The 13,838-nt window shown below is 41.6% G+C and overlaps 1 protein-coding gene across 1 annotated transcript; it reads left to right on the forward strand.

The window, feature by feature from the left end:
* Window positions 1–26: 26 nt before the first annotated feature.
* GSKIP (GSK3B interacting protein) lies at window positions 27–13,555 on the forward strand. Its single transcript, XM_080660874.1, has 3 exons — window positions 27–104; window positions 7,018–7,261; window positions 11,789–13,555. Exons 2-3 carry the CDS (start codon window positions 7,019–7,021, stop codon window positions 11,948–11,950), a joined length of 405 nt encoding a protein of 134 aa, XP_080517000.1. The 5' UTR covers window positions 27–104; window position 7,018; the 3' UTR covers window positions 11,951–13,555.
* Window positions 13,556–13,838: the final 283 nt, after the last annotated feature.

Below are 13,838 nucleotides of genomic sequence, written 5' to 3' on the forward strand. Positions count from 1 at the left end.
CGATTCCGGCTCCGAGGGGGCGGGGCGAGGGGCGGAGGGGGCGGTGCCGCAGGTCGGCTCCTGACGCCCGGGGTGGGGAGACCCGGAGGACGGCGGGCGCGCAGGTGAGCGGCCACTGGGATGGCTGCGGGCGGGAGGGCGGCCGCCGAAATGAGCTACCGGGAGGGGATGGCAGGCCGGGGACCCTCCGAGCGGGACGCGGCGCCGCGGGCCGGGCCGGGAGGGGCGGTGGCTGGAGGAGCCGGAGACGGGTCCGGCCTGGGCGGTCCCGGGCATCTCGGACGCCGGCCCCGAGGGGAGAGCTGCAGCCGCTGTCTCGCACCCCCGCCGCCCCGAGTATTGCCCGGTGTTGGTCATTGTCAGCAAGTTCATCGTCGCCCGACTCGTTTAGGTATTGTTTCCAAAGCTTCCTTTTCGTTCCCGTTGGCCGGCTGGCAGCCTACGGCGCGCGCTCTTCGTCCTGGGTACGCTGCCCCGGGACCAGGAAACTTGAGTTTTCGAGGCATTTGTGGGCAGAGCTGCTTTCTCCGATGAGTCCCGAGCCTCCCGACCTCGCGGAAACGTGGGCGAAGTACTCGTTCCGGAATCTGCGCCGTCGTATGTCTGCCTTTGAGGAGGCAACTCCTGCCGAGGCGGCACTGGCTCGGAGGCGCCCCGAAAGGCCTGCGCGGGGGTTCGCCGGCCTGGAAGCCAGGCGCCCTGGGTTGCAATCCTGACGCCGCCACCTTGCCCAGCCGCCGTGAACCGGCACTGCCCTTTGAGCCTTTGCCAAATGTGAGCGATTTAACATCTCTCGAGGATTGTTGTGAAAATTAAATAGGACGAACGAACCTAAACAGAGTCCTGTTTCATATAGTTTAATTAAGGGTAGTAAAGGAAGACGACCCGTTTATGGAGATTTTATTTGTTGGCAACTCCTGAGTGCCTTAGAAATTCTAGCACAGCCCCCAAATACTGGCAGATAGGGGGAGCCCCGGTTCCCTTTCATCTTAGGACCAGTGTGCCCTCCAGAGTTTGTAGTTGATCAGATTGTTGGTGCCCCGCGTTCCTTGTCGACTTGGCCCAAGCATCCTCAGTGACTTCCAACTCCCTTGCTCTTTGTTCATGCAAAAATACTGGTTAAGGGTCCAGTAAGTGAAAGTGTTCCCAACTGGAAAGGTGAAAAGGGTTAATAAGAATCAGGCAGAACCTTCAAGGAACTTTGTTCTACAGTGAAAGAGCTAGTCCTTGACTCAGTAAATCCTTACTGATTTCCTGCATGAGCCAGGGGCTGTTCTAGGTGCTGGGGAGACAGCACTGAGCCAGCTAAGGCCCTGCCCTCCTGGAGCTGACCTGTCATTGAAGGCAGGGGAAACAAACAATAATCAAATAAATAATGTCCCACCGCGCTCTCCCTACAGGAAGCATGCCCATGCCATTCCCTTCCCCTCTCTTCTTCCCCCACAGGCATCTATCCCCTAACTTTCTAAGGGACCCCATGATTTTTTTTTTGCTACAGTCAATAAATTCTAATATATATATTTTATTGATTTCAGAGAGGAAGGGAGAAGAGGAGAGAGATAGAAACATCAATGATGAGAGAGAATCATTGATTGGCTTGCCTCCTGCACGCCCCCTACTGGGGATCGAGCCTGCAAGCCGGGCATGTGCCTTTAACCAGAATGGAACCTGGGACTTTTCAGTCCACAGGCAGACGCTCTATCCACTGAGCGAAACCAGCTAGGGCTACAGTCAATAAATTCTTGCTTGCTTTTCTACAAATAAATAATGTGCCATATGGTGATATGTGCTGTAGGAATAAATAAGTAAATAAAGCAATGTAACCCTGGCTGGAGTGGCTCAGTTGGTTGGGCATCATCCCTGCACCAAGAGGTTGCCAGTTTGATTCCCATCAGGGCACATGCCCGGGTCATGGGCTTAATTCTGGTAGGGGGCATGCAGGAGGCAATTCGTTGGTGTTTCCATCTCACATCGATGTTTCCCTCTCTCCTTTCCTCTCTCTCTAAAAATCAATTTTTTAAATCTTTAAAAGAGATAAAACAAGATAAAGAAAATGGAGAGGAAAGAGATTTGGAACTTTTATATAGAAGGGACGGGTAAGGAACGACCTCTTATTTAATAAGGTGACATTTTAGCAGAGACTTGGAGAAAGCTAGGTAGCAAGGCACATGAGTACCTGGAGTTCTTTTCCAGGCAGAGAAGCAGCAAGTGCAAGGCCCTATCCCGAGGGAGTGGAGGGGTGAGGGTCAGCTCATGTAGTGCATTGTAGGCCATTATAAGAACACTAGTAGCCCTGCGCACAAATCCGTGCAGGAGTAGCTTGCTGCTGCTTGCCTCAGCTGGTCACCCGCCCACCACGGGTAGCTCTCCGTTGCTTGTAGCTGGCTGTCCCGCCCCCCTCATAGCTTGCTGCCCTGCCCCCTCCTGTAGCTCTCCACTGCTTGTAGCTCACTACCCCACCCTCCTGCTGATCCATGATGCGGTGGTCATGCGGTTGGTCGTTACACCTCAGGGCGTAACGGATAATTAGCATATTCCTCTCTTATTATATAGGAGGGTTATATAGGATTGGCTCTCACTCTGGGTGAAGGAGTTTGAGGAGAGGAGTGACCTAATCCGCCCTTTTTTTACTAACTGCTGTGTTGGGAATAGACTTGTGTGGAACTAGAGTGGCTTGGACTGGAGTGGTGGCAGTGAAGATGGTAAGAAGCAATTGGATTCTGGATATATTTTGAAGATAGTAAGACATGTTTGTGAATAATAATAGTAATACTTGCCATAAAAGGAGTATAAACAAAGTGGTATGAAAAGGTGGGATCTCATCTGGCAGGGAATTAGAATAGGCCTTGGGAGGTTTGAACTGAACTCTTGAGTAATAGGTACTATTGACTTACTTCAGGTTCACATGTTAAATAGTAAGTGATTTCTTTTGAAATACAGAATTACCTTTAGGCTGTTTATAGAATGCCTGAAATTTCAAATATCAGAAAAGGAAAATAAAATCGGAAGATTTTACAGCAAACATACTCCCTTCACTGATTTTGTCTCTCCTATATACAGTACTACATCAACTTTAATATCTTACTGGTTCCTTCATTCATGAGTTAAATACATTTTGACACATGATTACTATAGGTATGTGACCCAAGTAGAAGAGATTAGTTACTGCAAAGGAAAAGATTAGTGAACTTGAAGACACAACAATAGAAACTATTAAAAGTGAAACAGAAAAGAAACAGAAAAAATAAACAAAGCTGTGAGGAATAGGGTAGCTTCACTTGGACTCATATTCATAAAATTGGAGTCCCCAAAGAGTGGAGGGACAGATAATAATAATGACCAAAATTTGTTGAAATTTATTGAAAACTATAAACCCACAGGCACGTGGTTCAATGAACCCCAAGCAAAAGAAACATGAAAAGAAAACTATATCAAGTGGGACAAAGATAACAATGGCATCAGATTTATCATAGGAAACAATGCAAGCAAAATGGTAATAGAGTCTTGAAAGGGGGAGGCAAACTGTCAACCTAAGATTTTTATACCCAGCAAAAATACCTTTCAAAATAGAAGGTGAAAGGAAGTCTTACTCAGATATACAAAAGCTGAAAGAATTTAAGAGCAGCAGATTTATACTGCAGGAAATGTTGAAGGAAACTTGAAATGATAGAAGGAAAATGATACAGGTTATAGACCCAGATGTAAATCAACACAAAGGAATGAGGGGCACCAGAAATGGTAACTATATGGTTAACTATAAAATGCCTGTGCAGTGATGATGGTCCTGGAGTTACAAAGCATGAAACCTATTGTTAAGGAACCTTTCCAAAGGAAACAGTGAACTTGACAAGTACTCTGGGTCTCCTTTTAATAGAACTATGTAAACTGGCTGCTTATATTGCCCATCCAATATATTAATTAACTTCCAAAAAGCAAGGGCAGAAAACGAAGTCTCTTTAGCTATCTTAACACTGTTTTTCCTGCTGATAGAATATGGACACTGTGGTAGAGAGACTATGCCTCCCACCGATGTTGCCCATGTCCTAATCCCCAGACACTGTGAACAAGTTACCTTAAATGGCAAAAGGAACTTTCTAGATTTCTCACCTCCAGAATTGTAAGAAAATAAATTTGTGTTGTTTTAAGCTACTTCATTTGTGGTAATTTGTGACAGCAGCAATGCAAACTAACATGGAAACATATTAATATGCAAATTCTACAAAGCTTTTATAAACACTTTCTATATGACAGGTACAAAAATATCATTAGGGTTCCATTTTTTTTTCCATCCTCTTCTATAAAGCTGTTGAAGAGCTAGCCTAGACCAATCATTGCTTTTTATTTTGGGTCGTTCCTAAGTCAGTTAGGATACTTTCAGTTGCCAGGAAAGTAGCTGGAATTTATTTGCTCCAATAACTGAAAAGTGCAAAGGTTAGGCAGCCATCAGAACTCCGGCAGCGTTTCTCATTCAACCTTTTGGCTCTGTTCTTTTCCCATTTTCAGCGCCGTCTTGGCCCAGTTTCTCCCATCTCGGGATGACTGCCAGGAGGAGCTGAGCTCTGCTCTATTCTGGATTAAGGTGACTAGAAAGAATTCCATGTATTGTTAGTTTAGGGCAGTGGTCGGCAAACTGCGGCTCTGTTGACTAATGAGTTTGCCGACCACTGGGATAGGGGCTTAATCACAAGGAACAACAACAGCCTGTAATTATTAGAATCAAGAGTCTTGGTCAGTGGTCGGCAAACTCATTAGTCAACAGAGGGGCAAACCACGGCTCACGAGCCGCATGTGGCTCACGAGCCGCAGTTTGCCGACCACTGGTTTAGGGCACTCTGTGACTGGGTGGGGGTCAGTCTCACCCAAATTACTTTACTCAGTAGGAGAAAGGGGCATTATGATTCACCTTGGAAAATCTGGGTGCTATTAGGACGGGGAAAGGATATTGATAAATAAGAGCATGTTATAACCAACAAAAAAGAAATTATAATAATAATATCTTTTAAAAGTAAGTCTCAAATGTTATCAATTTGTGTAATGCTTCAAAAATAAATTCTTTTTTATTTGTGTATCATCAAAAGTTCTGAATGTCTGCTTTTTTATCTGTCATTCAAAGACATTTTAGAAAAACAATCTTCAGTCTTAGGTGTCTTTTTTTTTTTTTTTTTTTTTTTGCCCCTCGATGCTAATTAGTACACAACAATTTGATGACCTACTTCCTGACCTGTGAGAATTTCTTCCATCCTAGTATTGAATTCTTCATCTTTCCTTAAGGTCCTAATTGCAATTAACTAGACTCTTGCTTTAAAAACTTTATATACTGCCACGCTGTCTCATATAAGCATCTTTTTCATGTAATGATTATTATTATTTCTGACATCCCTAATTGAGATACTGGATTACTGAAGCCAAATAAAGATGTTTGGTATTCATGATGTTAAGAGATTTATAGTGGACAGTCATGTTTCGAGGTCTTCAAACTAGCTGTAAATAAATAAAATGAGCTCATTTTCTATATATAAAACCAAGCATAAAGGAATATAATGATTATTTTTAAAGTAGAAATTTTAGAAAACAAATATTTTCACTATCTCATACAGTAAGTCAGTATTAGATTTCAGTTATCTGACAAATGGATCCAATAATAATTGGTAAATTTATAATTAACTTGTATTGTTAGGAGTGACTAATTCTTGAAAGTTCTATAGGAGACTAAATAAAGGATCTTTAAAGCATATCATTAGTTGAAATGGGACTGAAGGAATGTATTATTTGTACATTTGCTGTGTGAGTTTTTAACAGCTTTACATAGTTTATTATAAATTGCCTTTGGCAAGTAGTTCTGACTTTTTAAAAATACATGTTTTTCTTGCTTTTTTAGAGGGAGAGTGAGAGAGAGAGAAACATCGATTAGTTGCCTCCCGTACACACCCCAACCGGGGATCGAACCCAAAACCTAAGCATGGGCCCTGAACTGGTATCAAACCAGCGACCTTTCAGTGCCTGGGACAGCGCGCAGTCAACTTAGCACACCGGCCAGGGCATAGTTTTGACTTTTATGACGAGTAAATGACAACAGCTATAGGACCTCTAGCTCCTTAAGATTTTTGCTAATAGTTTAGAGTTGACTGTATAGTGGAATGACCCAGAAGCTCTGAAAAAATAATTACCCAGATATCTTTTATTCAGTTTCTCTGAGGTGCGGGGGTGAAGGGGTGTCAATGGCTGAGGACATCATTCTTTGCCTCTCAAATTGGCAAATATTAAAAAGTATTGGAAAGACTGTGGGAAAAACAAAGAGGGTAGCCCTGCATAGTCTCTTGGTGGAGTTTGAATCAGTGCAGCCTTCTTTTTTTTTTTTTTTTTTTTTAAATATATTTTATTGATTTTTTACAGAGAAGAAGGGAGAGAGTTAGAAACATCGATGAGAGAGAAACATCGATCAGCTGCCTCCTGCACACCCCCTACTGGGGATATGCCCGCAACCAAGGTACATGCCCTTGACCGGAATCGAACCCGGGACCCTTCAGTCCACAGGTCAACGCTCTATCCACTGAGCCAAACCGGTTAGGGCAATGTGCAGCCTTTTATTTTTGGAGGGTAAATCAGCATTACAGCATTATCTATTGAAAGTTAAAATGAGCATGTGCTTTGACTCGGCAATTACAGTTTTAAATATCCTAAAAAGTAATTACACATTTAAAAAGATGTACTAAGATTTTTACTGAGGCATTGTTTGAAATAACTAAAAATTAATAATCTCAATTCTTATCAATATGGGAGTTAACTTTTGGGGGAAGTGGAGAACAGAGGCTCTTTTTCTGAAAATCCATAGGTGCCTATATAATTTTGCTGTGAAAAACTATTAGAAATGGTTTTCAACAATATTTTCCAGAAAAGTTGTTGACTAGTCCATGCTTTCTACTAGGTCGCAATAGTAAGGCATGTCGGGCGTTGTTTTAATCAAACACTAACATCCGGAGTGCCTTTCTGTAAAGATTTACGTCTACTTTTTTGCAGGATGGAGACGGAGCTAAGCAGTATGTCAGGATTTGAAGAAAATGCAGAGCTGAATGGTTTTGAAGGAACTGACATGAAAGACATGAGGCTGGAAGCTGAAGCAGTTGTAAATGATGTTCTCTTTGCCGTGAACACCATGTTTGTCTCAAAAAACCTGCGCTGTGCAGATGATGTGGCCTATATCAACGTGGAAACGAGAGAAAGGAACAGATACTGCCTGGAGCTCACTGAAGCAGGGCTTAAGGTGAGTGCCTTTTCTTTCTGGAAAAAGAAAGTATATCTTTTTAAAATATATATATATTCTTACTGGTTTCAGAGAGGAAGGGAGAGGGAGATAGAAACATCAATGATGAGAGAGAATCATCGATTGGCTGCCTCCTGCACACCCCCTCCTGGGGATCGAACCTACAACCCAGGCATGTGCCCTTGATAGGAATTGAACCTGGGACCCTTCAGTCCCCATAGGCCGACGCTCTATCCACTGAGTCAAACCAGCCAGGGCAGAAATTATTTATATCTTTACCACTTTATCAAAGAGGGGTCAGGGAGTGGGGCGGAGTGTTAAATGAGAACTCAACACTCAGCAGCTAACAGGAGTTTTTAAAGGAAAACTTTTATCTAGGAATTTTTAATAATACTCAAGTCTTTCACTAACATGGGGAAATAGAATTTTTTTTTTTAATTTTGATTGGCAGTATTACCTTGTTTTAATGATCACCCCCAAAATTAAATTATTTCTTATCTATGGTTAAATATGTGCGCCAGAATTAAGCATTCCCTGCATTGGCTGAGTATTATAGGCATTGTATTGAGAAGATCTTCTTCCACCTCTTACAAATGTCTCTTCTATAAAAAGAACACGCTTGACTCCACTGCTCCCTAGCTGTTAGATCAAAGTCACGTCACAGCAAGACAGTTGCACCTCTGAATCTAATGGCTCTTTATTACATGTGAGCTGTTCCAGGCAGTGACCTTAAATCCTTTATGCCAGAATCCTGAGTTTAGAATAGTAGAAAGTACCACCTAAAACCAACTCTTCGTTAAAAAAACTCACAACTATTATAAAAATTTTGGCCTGCTGAACAAAGGAGTAGTATTAGAAACTCCAAAATTTAGTTGTAACTTTACTAATTAATTAATATTCAATCTCAATCAAAGATCTCTGACATTTCTGTTTCTTTTCTGTTTCAAATGTTGCACAGAATCATAGAGGCCAAAGCCTAAGCAGGTGAGAATGTCATGTAATGATATGTTCAAAGGCTACATGAACCTCTCTATTTCACTAGATTCAGTTCCTTAAGAAGCACATGAGCCACGTGTTCCGTGTACTCCTTGTGAAGGATCACTTGTACTGAAGCGAATTGCAAAGCCAGCAGCTTGACTACTCGCAGTTCCCTCAAGCTGCCATGCAGGTAGCTGCTTAGCGTAGAGAGTGAAACTTGAATTAACCAATGTTGTACACCCTTTTCTCAATCCCATTTAGTAAATGTGTGCTAAAAGCTTATAGTCTTCAGAAATGGATCTTAAATAGAAGTAGGCAAATCAAAAGTAGAGATATAGGACCCTGGATAAGGTAACTATATTTCACATTGATTAATTCTAAGGTAGCTGTGGTGCAGTATGACCGGTTCTGATCAGAATCAGAAGTCTTACATGTGAATTTGAGTGATTTTGGGTAAGTTAGTCAACCTTCAGGAGTTTGATTCTTTATCTGTAACCTGGAGATTAAACTTAAAAACCACAAGGGATTGGAGGATGATTATATGAATAAAGTATAGAGAAAGAACTAGGTCAGTTATAAAGCTTGACATGTAGGTACTTAAATATTTTTTCAGTCTCATTCGGTTAACATTCATTGAGCAACTATCCTGTGTTAGGAATTGGAAATGAAACTATGAATAAGGTATGATCCCTATCCTACTAGGAAGACCAGTCTTACAGGGATCAGAAAGGGACAAACAGAACTGTAATACAGCCCAGCAGGTGTGGCTCATTGTTTGAGTGTTGGCCCATGAACCAGGAGGTCACAGTTCAATTCCTGGTCAGGGCACATGCCTGGATTGCGGGCCCAATCCCCAGTGGAGGACATGCAGGAGGCAGCCAATCAATGATTTTCTGTCATCATTGATGTTTCTCTCTCTCCTTGTCCCTTCCTCTCTGAAATCAATAAAAAATATCTATACTAATAATAGAAGAATATGCAAATTGTCCAGGACGCCATCACAGTAACAGTAACTACTGAACAGCAGGCTGCATGGGGCTACTGGGCCAGCAAGGGGTTTAGTGAGGGATGAGCAAACAACTGAACAGCAGGCTGCATGGGGCGTCCAGGCCCACAGGGGGTTTAGTGAGGGATGACCAAACAACTGAACAGCAGGCTGTGTGGGGTGACCAGGCCAGCAGGGGTTGGGGGGCAGTTGGAGGTGACCAGGCCGGCAGGGGGGCAGTTAGGGGCAACCAGGCCAGCAGGGGGGGTCAGTAAGGGGCAACCAGGCCAGTGGGGGCGGGGGGAGGGCAGTTAGGGGCGACCAGGCCAGCAGTGGGGGGCAGTTGGGGTGACCAGGCCGGTGGGGGGGGCAGTTAGGGGTGATAAGGCCGGCAGGCAGAGAAAATTAAGGGTGATCAGGCTGGCAGGGGGGTCAGTTAGGGGTGATCAGGCAGGCAGGCAGGTGAGTAGTTAGGAGCCTGCAGTCGCAGATTGTGAGGGGCATGTCCGACTGCCGGTTTAGGCCCAATCCCATGGATCGGGCCTAAACCGGCAGTCGGACATCCCCCAAGGAGTACCGGATTGGAGAGGGTAGGCTGGGCAGAGGGGAACCCCCCATGCACAAATTTCATGCATTGGGCCTCTAGTGTATGTATGTGTGTGTATATATATATATATATATATATATTTTTTTTTTTTTAATCTCCTTACCTTTAAAAAAAACAATAATTATAATACAATGTTCCCCCCCCACCCCCTTATCCACATGTTCACTTTCCACAGTTTCAGTTACCTGTGGTCAACCATGGTTTGAAAATATTCAATGGAAAATTCCGGAAATAAAGAATTTATACAGGGGTTGGCAAAAGTAGGTTAAATTACCAGCCATCATTATGTAAAAGATAAATTATAATTAAGGATACAGCCCTAGCCAGTTTGGCTCAGTGGATAGAAGGTAGGCCTGTGGACTGAAGTGTCTGAGGTTCAAGGGCACATGCCCGGGTTGTGGGCTCGATCCCCAGTAGGGGGAGTGCAGGAGGCAGCCGATCAACTCCCTCTCATCATTGATGTTTCTATCTCCCTTTCCCTTCCTCTCCGAAATCAATAAAAATACATTTTTAAAAATATATAAATAAGTAAGGATACAAAATAATAAGAATGAGACAAATAATACAAATAAATAATATAATAATAAAGAATAAAAGAATAAACTGTTTTGGGTACTCACAGCTGTAAACCTACTTTTGCCAACCCCTGGACATTTTAAGTTGCACACCTTTCTGAGTAGCATGGTGAAATCCCGTGCCATCCTGCTCCGCACTGCCCAGGACATCCCTTTGTCCAGCACACCCGTGCTATATACACTACTCGCCCGCTAGTCACTCAGTAGCCATTTCAGGTACCAGATCGGTTATCAGAGAGAGCACGCTTACATAACCTGAACTGCAGTATATTGTTAAAATTGTTCTATTTTATTATTAGTTATTAATTCATCTCTTACTGTATCTGGTTTACAAATTAAATTTATCGTAGGTATGTACATATGGGAAAAGCAAAGTACCTGTAGGGCTTGGTGCTATCCGTGGTTTCAGGCATCCGCTGGGGGCCTTGGAACATCTCCCCTGCGGATAGGCGGCTGCCGTGCACAGTAATGCACGGTTCTGAAGAGGCGTGTCATCTTCCTCGGGCGTCTGCCTCTGCTTTTCAGTAAAACCCCACTTCTACTTCTAACATAAACTTGCATCTTCTACGGTTTGAATAGATGGCATAGCAATTCAACGCTTACAGAGGGAATCACAAGCTTTAGTCAAGTCAGCAAAAACTAAAGTAATTTTGCCCTGTACTGTGCTGGTGAACTGTGACATGTCTTCTATAATCTTGGTGGAGAGAAAAGCTTTAGCTGCATTTAAAGAAAAATAAAACAGTAACATTCCCTTTTATCTCACTGAGTTGTGCATTCGTTTCCCTATTAGATAAGTAATGTATTAGTAATGTGAAATGGCCTTTCAGATAACTAATCATAAAGGAGGATTAAAGCTATAAATACTTTCTAGAATTCTTTATAAAAAAAAGAGTCCAAAGGATTAATTCTAAGGTAGCTCTGGTGAAGTATGGCCGGTTCTGATCCGAGTCAGAAGTCTTACATATGAAGCTAAGTAAATAGTGGCTATGTTATCTATTATAGTGCTTTTATAGAGCGGGCTCTCGATACATGTGGAATTAAATTGAAGCATGTTTTATTTTTTTTAAGCATGTTTTAAATTATGAAAATGGAACACTGCTTTTGGTAGCTTTTTAATTTTTTTCTCTGTTTTATATTTGTTTTAGGACCAGGAGTTGGTAAATCAAATCATTAACATTTTGAAAAACAAAATATAAAGAGATTGTTTTGCAGGGGTTATTCCTGTAAGTTGTAAATTGCTTCAATATTAAAAAATTATATTAAAATATGCACATTTTAACTATTGATTGAAAAAAGTGTCATTAGAGAATGACCCAGGTAAACAATTGGTTTTTGCGCTGTCATGATGAAACCTAATTATTGAATTCCCTGTTCTCTTGTAGATAGTAGGTTATGCTTTTGACGAGGTGGATGATCATTTACAGAGTCCCTATCATGAAACAGTCTACTCCCTGCTGGACACGCTCAGCCCCGCCTACCGGGAGGCCTTCGGAAACGCACTCCTTCGAAGACTGGAAGCTTTGAAAAGGGATGGACAGTCATGACTAAGCTTTTTCCTTTTAGAGGGGGTGGCTGCTGATACAAAATGTTGATGTAAAGCTTGAAATTCTTGCATATGGTCATAGAAAAAGCATCTTTGATTTTGTGTCTTTATCTTTTCTTGCTTCAAATTTGGCTTTTGACTTAGAACATTATTGAGTAATGAATCGTCTTTCTTAGTTCCTGATTCATGAAGGGAATTGCTGTAATACCATCGTTTCAGACTTCCACATTGCTTCGTGTAGTATCTCTGCATTTCAAAACCAAATCAGTGTTTCATTCTGTTACTCCAGGACTTCGATTGCTGCCAGCACTCTCCACCGCATGGGAACTTCTGGATTTGCACAGTAATGTAGGATGTAAAAGGACCTACATGCAAACTTCGGTTCAGCTCGCTAAATCAGGGGCTTACTCCTAGCTTGGACTAACTTTGTAATAATTATTTTGGTACTAGCCTTACTGGAAACAAATTATCAACCAGTTTCCCCTGCACAAAATTTGAAATTCACTGAATCACTTAATCTATTTATATTACTGATATGGACTGATAAAGATGAATTACATATATATTACTTAGCTAGTATTCAATGAACAACTGGGACTGAGATAGTTCTGTATTCCTTGTTTGCAACAGCCAGCGAACTAAGAGGACAACCGTTAGCAAATGAATGTAATAACTTTTTCCAAGGTGTTTAAGCACATAAGCAAATACAGGAACAGGCTCCATTCTTTTTCTTAACAAAAAGCATCTTCAATGTGTGGGATTTAAAAAGAAAGAAGATTCTGATTTCCTAAATAATCTTTTGGCCTGTGTTGATTCTTATTATGAATGTTTGTTTACATGATGTACAGTATATATCCAGAAAGTATTTTTGCCTCAGTGTTTACTTTCTATAATGTAGTACTTTGGTATTCCCACAGCACCCTCCTTTCCCAGCACATGTGCAGTGTTTTGTCTCAATGCTAAACCCACAGTGTAATCTGAGTGCATTGTGTGGGTTTGAAAACCAAAGGATGAAGGAAGCATTCCGAGACTTCATATTTGAAAAAGGGAGAAATCTGTATTTTATATTTTATTACAGGTACTAAGATTTATAAACTTAGTAAGCTATACCATGCTGCTGTGTGTTTTCAAGAACATGTTGAATAGTAAGGATTGGGGAGGTTTTTTTAGTACTAACAGTCAAAAGCAGCAGCTGTTAGAAATGTTGAACTAGAATTCTGCATTTAAACACTCCTTCGGAAATTTGTCATTTGCAGGCTTTGTTTTCTGTCATTATTAAGTAATAAGTACTTTCAGGCTCTGAAGGTTTTGTAGACCAGAGCGAGTTAGAGTTCAGTTCCAGTCACTGTTTATTGCAAACCTCATTGGAATGCTTTCGTTGTGGTTGATAATGCATATTCATTCTCAGCTTTGCTTTCAGATGCTTAACTGTTTGGGCAGTGAAGTCTAACTTCAGGTTGAACAATCTCAGGCTAACTGTAAAGGATCTTTGTAAAGTTTGAATAAAATTCTATCTGTTCATTTTAAGTTAAGTATGCAGAAAAAAAACGATTGTATGTTTGAAAGTTGAAATTGTTCATTTTGTGATAAATGATTGATTTCAAGAGCTTCTGTTTCTTTTCTTTTTTTTAAATAGAATTAGAAGAGTTTATAAAACCTGGACTTTACACTCCAAAGTCTTGCCACAATGGTGTTGCTTGAAAGGTTAATCAATGCTTAGTGACATAGAGCTCTTAAGCTGTGACCTTTCGCAATGAGATCTGGGGAGTAAGCCAATGCAATATCATTTCCATTTTTGAATTCAGTATTGTTACATTTTAATGTGAGTTGAGTTGCTCTTTTTATTACTATGAAAGAGGAACAGGAAGAGAAGACTTAGTAAAACACTG

The sequence above is a fragment of the Plecotus auritus genome (genome assembly GCF_963455305.1).
Source record: "Plecotus auritus genome assembly, chromosome: 1".
In the NCBI taxonomy this organism is placed as follows: Eukaryota; Metazoa; Chordata; class Mammalia; order Chiroptera; family Vespertilionidae; genus Plecotus; species Plecotus auritus.

Coding starts and splice junctions, on each gene's coding strand:
- GSKIP (XM_080660874.1), top strand. CDS start 7,019: ATGGAGACGGAGCTAAGCAGTATGTCAGGATTTGAAGAAAATGCAGAG. Junction 7,262..11,788: donor TCACTGAAGCAGGGCTTAAG/GTGAGTGCCTTT, acceptor GTTCTCTTGTAG/ATAGTAGGTTATGCTTTTGA.